Raw genomic sequence first — 12,634 nt, forward strand, 5'->3', positions numbered from 1 at the left:
GGAATCCATCAAATTTGCGTCGAACGGAGTATCGTAACGAGCGTAAGCAACACCAAAGAAATTTGCATCGACTCGCTACGATAGCAATCGGGATTTTACCGCCGCAACACAGCGGGTATAAAACTAGTAAATCTTTAAAACTAAACCTTTTTTAACATATGTTTAGCAACTTTATAATTTTCATGGAATCTTCAACTTAATGTTCATTGTGTACCGAAAGACAATAACATTAAGATATAACAAATTAAATTGATTGATTTTCAACAACAAGTACTGATTAAAAAAAGTAACTTAAATTTTAACAAACATTGATACAAGACTTGAAAATCTGTAAAATGGTTGGATTCATAGGCAAGATCCATTAACAGCATGTGAATCTATAAAGACTAACAACTCCATATAACAATCACATTCAGGTCCTCAAAGGCTTCAAACCAAGCGACGCACGTAACCTGTTGGCCTCAGCAATTTCCGGATCAGGATGGTCCGTTCCATCATCCTTCTTCTCTTCCTTCTTCTTTTTCTTCGGCTTCTCCTCCTCTGCCGCCCCTCTTCGAGGACTAGCACTACCGTCCCGTCCCCGCCTATGCCTCCTCTCTTCCCTCTCCCTGCTTCCGCTTCTTGACCGGCTCCTCCTCCTGCCACCACGATCCCTATCCCTGTCCCTCCTATCTCTCTCACGCCCATAATCTCTATCATCTCTCCCCCGATCCCTGTCCCGCCTATCCCTATCCCTGTCCCTGTCTAAATCACGGTCACGGTCCCGATCACGCCGATCCCATTCATAATCCCTATCATACTCACGATCATAATCACGGTCCCTGAAAAACATATACAAAAACAATCACAACATTAATCTGCAACTTTGTGTATACAGATATTTAGAAGGTTGTACGCATTATAAAATACACGTCGCCTTTTGACCCATTCCATTTTTAACTTATCTTTTTTACTAGGATCTAGGCATACACGAACAAAACATTGTTCATTCTCTCAGTAAAAAAATAATTGTGCTTGCATTTGTTTACGCTCGTTCGTAAACAGCATAAACGAACATTTCACAAACATAAACGAGCGATCATGACTAAGCTAAAAATGATTAAAAGTAAACTAAAAAGTTAGTAAAACTTGACTAAATTTTAATGGGACTAAAAAATTTAAATTAATATATTAACAAATGTAAACAATCAATCAATCATACCCAGTGGAAAATCCCACCAATAGCAGAGTTATAAGTAGGGTCTAGGGAGGGTGGGATGTAGGCACACCGTACCTCTATACAATAGCATAGAGAGGTGGCTTCCAAAGAGACCCTCAGCTCTAAAAATCATATGTATGTGACGATATAAGAGGCAATCAAAGTTCAACAGTAATATAATTAATACTAACACTTAGTAATTATAATGATAAAAGTATACAGATATAATAATAATAATAATAATAATAATAATAATAATAATAATAAGCATAGCATACAAAAAGGGAACTACATAGTGACGTGTGACCAAAAATAAGGTAAAGAGAAGCTCCTAAGGAATTTAAATGAACATACATATGATTGTTTGTTTAAATAAATGACGTGTGACAAATGTAAACAAATGAATTTCAAAAAACGTAATATAGCAAACATAAATGAGCATTAACAAACAAACAAACATAAACGAATTTAAATGAACGTAGCGCAAACACTCGAGACATGTTTTCATGTCTGTTCGTTTAATAAACAAAAAAAAAATTGTTCATGTTCGTTCGTTGTATTCCCACTGAACGTTCGTTCAGTTACAGGCCTAACAAGTATAAAGAGTAAATGAAGTTAACACATTCAGGTTGGAATTGCAACCTTTAGTAAAGAACCCGAATGCGTATAACGAGTAAACAGAGTTAAGTTGTGACGGGAATGTGTGATCCATCATACTTCTCATCTGTACAATGCTAGTACAGTGAAACCTGGCAGGATCAAATAATATTATTCATCTAGGAAGCTCTTTCAATCCACCGGCTGCTATACTATCTTGGGCTACGAAACCCCAAGCAATGCAAACCAGTGTCTTCCATACCATCTTGGGCCTATGAAAACCCATGACAATGCAAACCAGTGTGACCGGTGAGAATTTTGAAAAACAAGCTTCCATTAATCCTAAGACAAACTAACATAACAGTTTCTGGTCAAATTTAACTAACTGAGAAAGAGAGCCATACCTGTGTCTATGGCTGTCACGTTTCCGATCACGATCACGGTCACGATCTCGGCCTCTTTCCCATGACGGGCTTTGTGCGCGATAATAATCCTATTTTCAGAAAAAAGAAGTCACAAACATATAGTTAAATACTTAAATTATAGTGATGAAATCATGTATAATTGCATATGCCAAAAAAAAAAAAGAAAAAGAAAAAGAAAACCTTTTCATGAGCCCCGTTATCAATATCCATAAGTTGATCATCCTCGTCTTTTTCCTCTTCTTCTTCAAAATCATCTTCAAGTGCACTTTTTCTAGGTTCCAAAGCACCAACTGCTTCAATAGTAAGCCTTCAAATAAAAAATGTAAACTATTAATTATATATCTTCACAAAAGAAAGATGTGATATGCAATAATTTGTAACCATACCTTTTCTTCATACGTGGCAGAGCAATGTCACACGAATAATCTTTTGTCAAAAGCTCATCGATAACTTCATCCACATGTGAGAGAGCAAAGTCTAATACATTAAAAAAGATAACAACATATATCAGCATACCAAAAAATAAACATAAAAAGGTTGACAGAGGTCAAAGAACTTACACCCATCAGCTAATTTGCGTCTCAACTTCCGGTAATCATTATACAATGGCTCCAGGTAGCGGTACACATCGATGTCCGTGCCCGTGAGTCGCAGGTAAAAGGCTCCAAGCACTCGAACATATCTAAAAAAAAGTAATTTCAGTATCAGTATGAATTATCTAACAAGTATAAAAGAGGGAGGGAAATTACTTATAATCTTCGTTTTTGATGAACTCGACGACAATTTCTTTATCAGGTTGAATCTGCAGCATCTTCATGACAAGGCAAATGAAAGGTGTGGGCTTGCGGTTGCCGCCGTAAGTGCCGCCAACGTGATCGAGCTCCATTGCTTTATCAACGAGCGTCTCTGCGGTCAAACCGAAGCATTGCTCCTTCCAGTAGGTGTTTTGGTAGATTTTGGACCTCAAAATCTTCTCAACAAGGTTTTGTGGGTTGGTTCCGTGTATGCTCTTTGCAGAGGGGTCGGTTCGGTTGGCCATTAAACTGAGATGCAAATAGGAAATATGAATATTGATATTAGAATTGAGAAGCACTAAACATGTAATTAATCAAACGGCCTGACAACGTTGTTGTTGTTGTTTTCTTTCAAAAAGCTAGGGTTAGGTTTAACTGAAACAAATCAAATATAAAGTAACAAGGAAGTAAAAAAAAGTAATCGGATTAACCTGCCGGAATCAATCAATCAATCAATCGAGCAGCCGGAATCAACAACCACATATGCACACTGCCGATGTCTTTTCCTTCAACCCTAACTTAAACCTTTTTTATGTATTTATAATAATATATTACTATCCACTCTCACACATTTTTTACGCTAACTTCGCTTAAAATCGTTGCTCGGATTTTAACAATATCCGATTTTTACAACCGAATAAACACTCTTATAAAATATTTTAATTTTTTTATATGTTAATTCAACAAATTTATATTTTAGGTTTTATTATGGTCCCTTTACTAACATAACTGCTGTAACACAATGCCCGATTTTATTGGCCGAATAATATGGTTTTAAATATGGTACTTTTAAATATAATACGCTATACGAGCGCCGCTATTTTTTTAGGTATTTTAATTTGAAGAATTTATATGTTAGGTTTAGTTTAGGTACCATAACGAATGTAGTCAGTAAAGACATAATTTACATTGACTAACACCTGCGACGTCTGATCTTTACCTACCAAATTCGTTGCATAACGAATAGGTAAATCACTAGACTCTTATTATGTGTTTAGATTACTCCATGGATCCTATTCATAAGTCATCTCATTTAAAAATGTTTTACGTGAGATCTAATATGAGGAACATTTGTATCTTAACATGGTCAAACATTTTGCAGGAACTATGTGATCATAAAGACCGATGCCAGATTCAAAACGAGCCATTTAGTGAGATGAGATGCGTCCGAAATCTGATTTCCACCATTTCTATTAGTAATAACATTTCTAGGCCTCAGACATTTGACACCGAAGTTTTGTTTTGTTCTGTTCAAATGGGAAGTCAAGAAACGACTTGCGAGTATTACAAGGATACTTGCATAATTATGCAGTAGTTAGCGCCAACAGTCCCTTGAAAGTATCAAAGGTAAAGTTTATATAATCAATCAGTTAATAACAAAGAGTTTGTTGGATCATGGAAACAATACATAATATCATAATAACATTTCCCAACGTCATAATACGCTAAAAAGTCGGAAAAACCACAAAACAATAATACTAATAAAATTATTTAAATGAGACGACATAAGTAGGTAGAATAAGTAAGTATAGTTTCCTGAAGACGACGAAAAAGAGTTTACAGCCAAAGATATGATATTATTATATTCAGTTGTCATCAAGGCCCCATTTTCCTTGAGATTCTGATGGTTCTATTACCTTTACTGATCCATCTGTCAACCCCACTGCAAACTGGTTCTGTTCCTGTGGATGTGCAGCCACCACCAGCGGATACGGACCTTCACTCCTGAACAAACAATTAAACATCTCACTTTCAATTATCTCTACACCGTGTATATGCATCTAACAATAATTAACTAACTACATGTTCTTACCTGCTTGATATTGATGATGGCGGTAAATATACAGACTGCGCGATGCGACATCTCAGTTTTAGCGTGTCAGCGTCAAACACACCAATGCTGCCATTGCAAAAAGAAGCATACACTAGCTGACTGTTGCATGAGTATGACGCATAAGATATAGGTGCTGAAAGATTGTCTTGTGGGACCCACTGCGATACAATTCCACATCGTTTAAAAAATCAGAATTTCAAAACTATTGTAATATTAGTTCTTAACAAGTTGTTTTTCGTAGGTAAATTTACCTGGCGTATGTGTTCCATTTTGGAGGCGTCATATATTGCCAGCTGTGTTTCATGGGATACCAGTAACCGTGTCTGGTCAGTGTGAAACTGGACTCGAGTGTCACCTGTAGGTGCTTTGCCAGGTGGCAGTTGTATCTGTACCATTTTCCTCTTCTCCCATGAATCAATGCTCCAGAAACAAATCTGCATGGTAACGAAAACTCATGTAATAATAAGTTGAATAACAATAATACATATATGCTTTGAAAACAAGACAGCCAAAATTGATTACAAGTCTCACATGAGCATCAGCAGCTGATGAAACCAATATTTTCAGAAGGGTAGAAAATGCAAGACCAGTTATCCTTTTCTGATGACCTATCAGCTTTGATTTCACCTATGAAGCCAGAATCAAATAATCAATAACATTATTTTACACTAAAAAGGAAAAAAGAAGATAATCACCTCATCGACCCGAACATTATATATGTGAATTGTGGAATCTTCCATGCCAATAGCTATAATGTTGTTATCTTGAGGATGAAATGCTAAGAATGTTTGAAGCCGGCGGAGGTGGCATAAACGTTGTCATAACCTAAAAATAAAAGGTTAAAATCAATATAATATTATATACAAAAAACACGATTTATTTATGAGTGTTATAGATGTAAACAAGCCGACCCGCTTGTTTGCCTACTCGATACCAACTTGCTAAAAGCTCGAAACAAGCCTAGATTAGAGATCATTTAATTAATTCATTTGGGCTCGGCTCGTGAGCTACTCAAGACCGGCTCGCTAAAAGCTCGAATCGAGCCGATTTTCCTAGCTCGAGCCTTAAAATAAGCTTGTTTAATAAAATGAGCTCAGGCCGGCTCGCGAGCGGCCTAAACAAGCCTGTTATTTTGATAATTTTTATTTAATGTATTAAATATTAAATGTATGTTTATATAATAATATCCATTATATAAAAGTATGAAAAAAATAACTTTATAACATGTATAATGTTATGTAATAATCATTATATTTAAAAGAAAAACTATAAAAATATTTTAAAATGTATATATAAGTAAATAATAAACGAGCCTAGCCGAGTTGAAGCTCGACTCATTGGCACCCCCTATGTACCACCGTAATGAGTATACCTTAAAAGTCATCATGTTGAACAATGAAAATTTTCCACCCGCAGCTATCTCATACGAATCATTCTTTGACAGAGCTATGCATGGAACAGCTTCTTCAAGATTGACACCAGCCACATCATTTGTCATAACAAGACCACTGTTTGGTTGCCAATGCTGAGGAGTTACATTGGCAGTGGCCTTTAAACATCACCCACTTCAGAACTTAATAACCATTAAATCTAAATAAAGAAATAAAATATAACAAAATTATCAATGGTGTAGGGCCTATACTTTCCCAGTTGGATTTTGCTCAGTCCGGACCCACTTCAATAACCGCTGAATACCATTTGATCCAAGGGCCACGATTCCAACTCCAGAATTTGTATAAAGAAGCCGGGCTACCTGCATATAAATATAGTGTTCAGCATAAAGCAACAAAATTGATAGGTGCCAATGTGTGACGAGTCAAACAAGTAAAGTCAACATCTAGATAAAGAAAACGGGTCAAATGGGCTGAACAGGTCAATGGTAGGCATACCCTGTTGGAGGCTTCTGCACTGTCAGGCATAGTAACTAGGCGACACTGGGCAGCATCTACAATTTCGGTCAGCTGCCCGGGTTTCATCTTATCATTAACATCTTCCAGATTTCTTGGCTTTTCCAAGCTTGGACCAACAGAGTTAACACCATTCTAAATACAAGATGAATGAAGATGAGTATAATCAGCAATTAAACAGAAAACATATTTATTTATTTTAAAGCAGAGTATAACAGACTCACGAGAAAGTTGGAGGGTCTAACGGGTGAACTTTTCTCCACTTTACAGCTAACTGAACTGGGATTAGCCATAGAAGAAGAGCTAGGCATCTGGATCTGCATCTGATGCATAGAATACGAAGCAGTTATAGATACTACATTTGTTGGTTAAAAAAAAAGGTTAAAAGTCAACCACTTTAACAGAAAGAAGACCTTGATTGCAGGGGGTTCAATTGATGATTTTGATGGTTCAAATGATGGGGGTTCGGTTGCTCTTAATGATCACATACCAGCAGCATTTGCAAGAATCTTGATCCCGTTGTCAGCTGTAGCAACAGCAAGAAGATTCCCTTCTTTGTTGAACCTCAAGCGTGGAAATATCTGAAACAATCAGTTAAATATGTGAATTAGAGAAGGTGATTTCAATCTGTTTACTTACAAAAAAGGAAAAAAGGGTCAATTTGGCTAATGTTTTATCTCTAAAAGATCAAACATGGATTTTCTTTTTTTAAATATTCAAAAGGATGATTCAAACGGGTTGAACAAATCAAAAGTCTCCAAAAGTTTCCTTTTGATGCATAAAGCTTCCCAGATCACTTTCTTACAGATATCATATCATTATTATTATTAAACGGGCAATTGCACCCCCCCCCCCCCCCCCCCCTTGTAAACTTCATTAATTGCATATTTACCTAACCCAAAACCAAAATCGCATATATCCCCTACCTTAATAAAAAAATATATCAAATTTACGGTATTTACCCATTTTTGATATATTTAACAGACTAAGAATGACTATTTTACCCTTAGCTTTACCGAAACTTTGAAATGTCCCAAATTTTCATATTTATTCATATCTAACTATCTTTTTGTCCTTTTTACATTTTTTTGTTTTTTTCCTTTTTTATGCTTCTCTAGTGTGATTTTTAAATCTCTTTTTTCTTTGGTTTATACTAAGTTATTTTATTTTTATTTATTTATTTATATTTTTTGTGTTTTTTCATTGTCAGCTTGCCAAGAGAGAAGAGTCAGTTGCATATTTTTGAAGAGAATTGTGAACAGTCACTTCATCTGATCGGTTGTGTATTTTCGAAAGGGTATTTTTGTCATTTTGTAAAATTTCAATAAGGGGATGTATGCAATTTTAGTTTTGGGTTTGGGTAAATATATGCAATTAGTGAAGTTTACATGGAGATATAAGCAATTCTCCCATTATTTAAAATAAACATTATTATGTAATCAGAATAAGTAAAGAATTTTGGCAAAAACATAATTCCAGTCAACATGACCCGTTACACGGACCACCCCCGCCCAATTTACCACCTCAAAGTGTGAAAAATAAGAATATATACTAACCGGGAGTCCACCATCAGCATCTGCACTAGTGAGCATATTGATGCTATTCATATCCCAGAACTGTATTTGATTTTCTTCACCAACTGCCAAAAAGTGGCTCTGAGTTGTGTCAAAATGTGCAACTCCACTTAACTTCTTTCTGAACCCAGCATAAGTTTTCTTAAGTGCTCCTTCATTTTCATTCCATTCAACGAGAAACGACTCCCCTTCTTTGCTTGTTCCACAAGAAAACAATCTAAAACAAAGCACTATATGTTTATAAACATATTCATTTATACTGTTTCTATAAAATTTGATAAACTTACCGACTGCCATCAGCGCTGTAAAGCATAGTGGTGCATCCATGACCAGGAGCAGCATAGTCAACTCTAGATCCCATGTTGTCATAGAGCCATGCCTTAATCTTACCATCAATTGCAGTTGAAAATATGAACTGAAAGTTACACAAAAATCACACTTTAAATAGAAATGCAATGCACTAAACCAAGTATAAATACAAGACAAGTGACAAATTGACAATGCACCGAACTCTACTGCCTTTTGTTTCTAGCTCTCTTTATCTATTTTTCAAATCTCAAAGAGTCAAAGATAAGGTACAAAACTACAAGTCCATTACTTTTGATTTTCTTTACTGCTTTTAATTTTCTTTATTTGACTATGTGTATTTATATACAAACCTGAATAGTCTCTTTCTGATGAGGGCATATAGAGTAAACAGGTGCTTCATGTCCTTCAAAATTAAATAGCTTCCGCCCCGTTAAATCCCACACCTTTATTAACTTATCATCCCCACAAGTAACAACACAAAGCTGTTTGTTTGGATGAGAAAATGCCAGATCATTCACCCCACCAACATGAGCATCAATCTGCATGAAGATGAAGAATAATGTGGTTTAAAAGCGTAAAATTCACATGTTTCTTGTTGAATAAGCAAAATTAATCAACTCACCTCTACTTGCTGGCGTAAATCATTTGGTGCAGCATAAGCATACAAATGGATTAAATGCTTATTAAAAGCAGCACCTTTGACATCACAATCAGCTCCTCAAGAGTCCAATTTTAAGAAAAAGAACAAAAACGTACCTACCGATAATATTTCCATCTGGGCTCCACCTAACACGGTTCACAGAAATTGGTGCATCCTTTACAAACGATGCCTGTAAATTATTATGACACTGAGAGTAACTAAGCATGTATGAAATTCAGTTATAGTGAAGAGAGTAGAGGGAGAAAATTGGTAATTTATTTGTTGTGTTTGTTGTGTTACGAGAAACTAAAGACTAGACACACATATAGCAAGAGCTACAGCCTACAAGTTTGTTGGTTAGACCTAACTAACTCATATAAGCAACTCAAGTCAACCTAAGTCAAACAAAGTACAACGCAATAATACTAACTCACCACACTCTTAGAGAATTTCAATAACAAGGCATGCCAAATGCGTTGCATCTTATGTCAATTTGCACACAATCTTTGATAGATTACACCTCTCAGAAGTTAACTGATTATAACTTAATAAAATGCAAGACATGAGAAATGGTTTTCAGATAATTATGTAAATAGCCAGACCTGAAAGGACAAAGAACAAGATGTCATATCCCATATGTTGAACGGTTTTGATGCCAGTTTTTCACGTGACCCAGCTTCCCAAAGAGTGATTTCACCATTGATAGATCCAACTACAGGATCCAAATCAAAAGAAAACAATATATATGATTATGAAATCAATATTCTGCAAACTGTAAGTCAAAGATCCTTGATAGAATATATACCAAGCAGCAGTGTTTGGTGAGTAGGATGAAAATCCATGCTTGTGACAGTGGATCCTTGATGCATGCTGAATGCTACTGTTCTTGGCAAGTCCTCAACTGACCAGGAAACTTGTTGTCTTGCAGGTTGGTAAGTAACCTTAAAAAGTCCACCAAAATGCTAATAAATTTCATGGAAATTTATGTATGAACATGTAAAATGCAAATATTGATCAATGCTACCTCTTCTACAGGCTGTGCAGGGCGCAAGCGTTTCAATAACTGTTCATGATCAGCATTCTGATAATCAGCCATACCAAGTGTAGCAAGAGGTGTTGCAGGACGTTTTAAAAAGGATACTGGATAACATATAATAATTGCCAAGTTAATTACCATACACATGCGTGTTGGAGCCTTACTTAAGTTGAAATTGAACCCTAGCCTTGATTTGGTGGACCAGCTAATGATGATGCAGAAACAACACCTGCCTGAACAGACGAAGAAGCAGCAGCAGCAGCATTTGCCATCCACCCTGCCAAAGCATTAGCATTTGCAGTGGCTGCAGCGGGCGGAAAAGGCTGCAACAGAATAATATTTAAAAAGTTCATTAGAATTTAGAAATTAAATGAGAGAAGTGTGAAGGTAGTTTAGTACATTTACATATTTATTTAATAATTATTATAAATAAAACTTTATCTCCACCATTTTCTTGTTTCTCTCTCTAAACCAGAAAACAACCACAAGACCACCACCCCAAACATTACCAACCAAACAATCGGCTTCAGATCTGAAAGCACTTTCACAAACTCCGCCACGACAAAGACGGCGACATCGAATTAAATCCGCTGGCCGGAAAATCGATTGTTTCTGAAATGCTCGAAATGGTACCTGGTCAGTGGGGAATGCTTGTGCAAGTCTCAATCTATCATTCCCCTAAACTATCGGGTTTTGATTTTGTTGTTTCTCACCGGAAAATGTTGACGGATTCCAAGTTTTTTAGCATAAAGGATGTTCTACCGGATTTGCAGATCTAAGTTCCTGGCCGGAACTCAAGTTCTCACCGGAAAATGTTGCCGGAATAACGAGAATTTCAGGTCTTCTCCATCTGGTTGCCGCCTCCACCACCACAAAATTCATCCAAACTCTGGCCGGAACCACCTCACTGTTCTTCTACCTCTGCCGTTTCTGAGATGATGAAGATGGTGGTGGCTCATTGGTGGGTGGCTCATTGGTGGGTGGTTGTGTTGATGTTGGGTTATGAATGTTTGGGATGAAGATGAGAGTTAAAAGGAGAAAAATGTTTATTTATTTATAGTCCAAAAATTAAGATGATTACACAAATAGCCCTTGATTGGGTAAAAATACCAAATTGCCCTCACATGAGATGCTTATGACTGGACTTAACGGGAAAAACTACCCCTCGTTAGTGAAAAGGACGAAACGTTTAAGGTTTTTTGAACATAAAGGATGTTCTATGTCATTAAGTTTGCGAAAGGACAACCACTGAAAAAACGTGTAAACGTAAAGGACGAGATTTGCTATTTTGTCTTTTCTAAATCTAGCAATTAACAAAATGGTAGGTTGGTGTGATGGGACGCAAGGCATCTCCAATTGAAGATTGTATGTTCGAAACCCCGATACATCCTACATTTTGCTTTTTTAACTTTCGAGAACTGGTTTCTATATGTATTGCTTTCAACCTAAAACAATTGGCAACGATATAGGTTGGTGAGTTAGTAACTTACAGCATATATGATGTGTGCAAATAGTGTATATAAATATTGATAGTTTTTCACAAAAATTTAGGTTTTAAAATTGATTTTCATCAAAACTGCATGCACATATAAAGCAAGTGTACTTGTCGGGTGGTAGAATAGTGTTGGTAAGAACCGGGTATCAATCCATGGACACGGTGTGTAAGGCCCCGGACCCGGGCACCCTACACTGGACGTTGATTTACTCATAAACACAGTTCTAAATATCAAAGTGAATTAAAACTTTTCGTGGAATATTATTACAAAACATTAATCCTTGTCTTAACCATTCAAGTTGTCTTAACATAAATATCATAAATAAACGTCATGTCATTTCTTCATAGATGCTAGACTCTCCAATCCATGTCATGTGTCTCCTTTAAGCCAGCTGCGTCATTCTATTACCTGCGTGCATACTTAAAGTCAGCTACGCTGAGTGAGTTCTAGTTAATCAGGAAACATACATTACATTTTCATACTTACACATACGCATCCGGATATACATTATATTCTTACTTATTTACCTTCCTTTCATATATACATTCATACTTTTATTCTTTAGTACATTCATACTTTCATATTTTAACTTACCCATTATATATATATTTCTAAGTTTTAAAGAGCCTTTCGCCCTCTAATCTCACATATATTATTAGGGTCTGGTCCCTATATTCCTCGGATATTATTAGGGCCCGGTCATTTCTTCCTCTGATATTATTAGGGCTCGATCCCTCATTCCTCGGATATTATTAAGGTACGGTCCCTCATTCCTCGGATATTATTAGGGTTCGGTCCCTCCTTCCTCGGATATTATTAAGGCC

General features: G+C 36.3%; 1 protein-coding gene and 1 pseudogene across 2 annotated transcripts; both read right to left on the reverse strand.

Moving 5' to 3' along the window:
* Positions 1 to 396: 396 nt before the first annotated feature.
* LOC143627346 (pre-mRNA-splicing factor 38) lies at positions 397 to 3,259 on the reverse strand. The gene is made up of 6 exons (XM_077097189.1): positions 2,970 to 3,259; positions 2,781 to 2,902; positions 2,607 to 2,697; positions 2,401 to 2,527; positions 2,200 to 2,288; positions 397 to 821 (listed from the first exon to the last, which is right to left on the reverse strand). Exons 1-6 carry the CDS (start codon positions 3,257 to 3,259, stop codon positions 413 to 415), a joined length of 1,128 nt encoding a protein of 375 aa, XP_076953304.1. The 3' UTR covers positions 397 to 412.
* Positions 3,260 to 4,481: 1,222 nt separating this feature from the next.
* On the reverse strand, positions 4,482 to 11,196 carry LOC143627353 (topless-related protein 3-like; annotated as a pseudogene). Its single transcript, XR_013152584.1, has 20 exons — positions 11,077 to 11,196; positions 10,502 to 10,637; positions 10,303 to 10,418; positions 10,084 to 10,219; positions 9,881 to 9,990; positions 9,399 to 9,468; positions 9,261 to 9,334; positions 8,989 to 9,177; positions 8,617 to 8,744; positions 8,312 to 8,546; positions 7,169 to 7,336; positions 6,980 to 7,072; positions 6,738 to 6,890; positions 6,491 to 6,601; positions 6,221 to 6,397; positions 5,544 to 5,673; positions 5,380 to 5,475; positions 5,100 to 5,282; positions 4,828 to 5,006; positions 4,482 to 4,739 (listed from the first exon to the last, which is right to left on the reverse strand). The product of XR_013152584.1 is annotated as a topless-related protein 3-like (transcript).
* Positions 11,197 to 12,634: the final 1,438 nt, after the last annotated feature.

The sequence above is a fragment of the Bidens hawaiensis genome, unplaced genomic scaffold (genome assembly GCF_021521415.1).
Source record: "Bidens hawaiensis isolate Kalapana, Puna unplaced genomic scaffold, B.hawaiensis_p1.1 tig00004658_1, whole genome shotgun sequence".
NCBI classification, from domain to species: Eukaryota; Viridiplantae; Streptophyta; class Magnoliopsida; order Asterales; family Asteraceae; genus Bidens; species Bidens hawaiensis.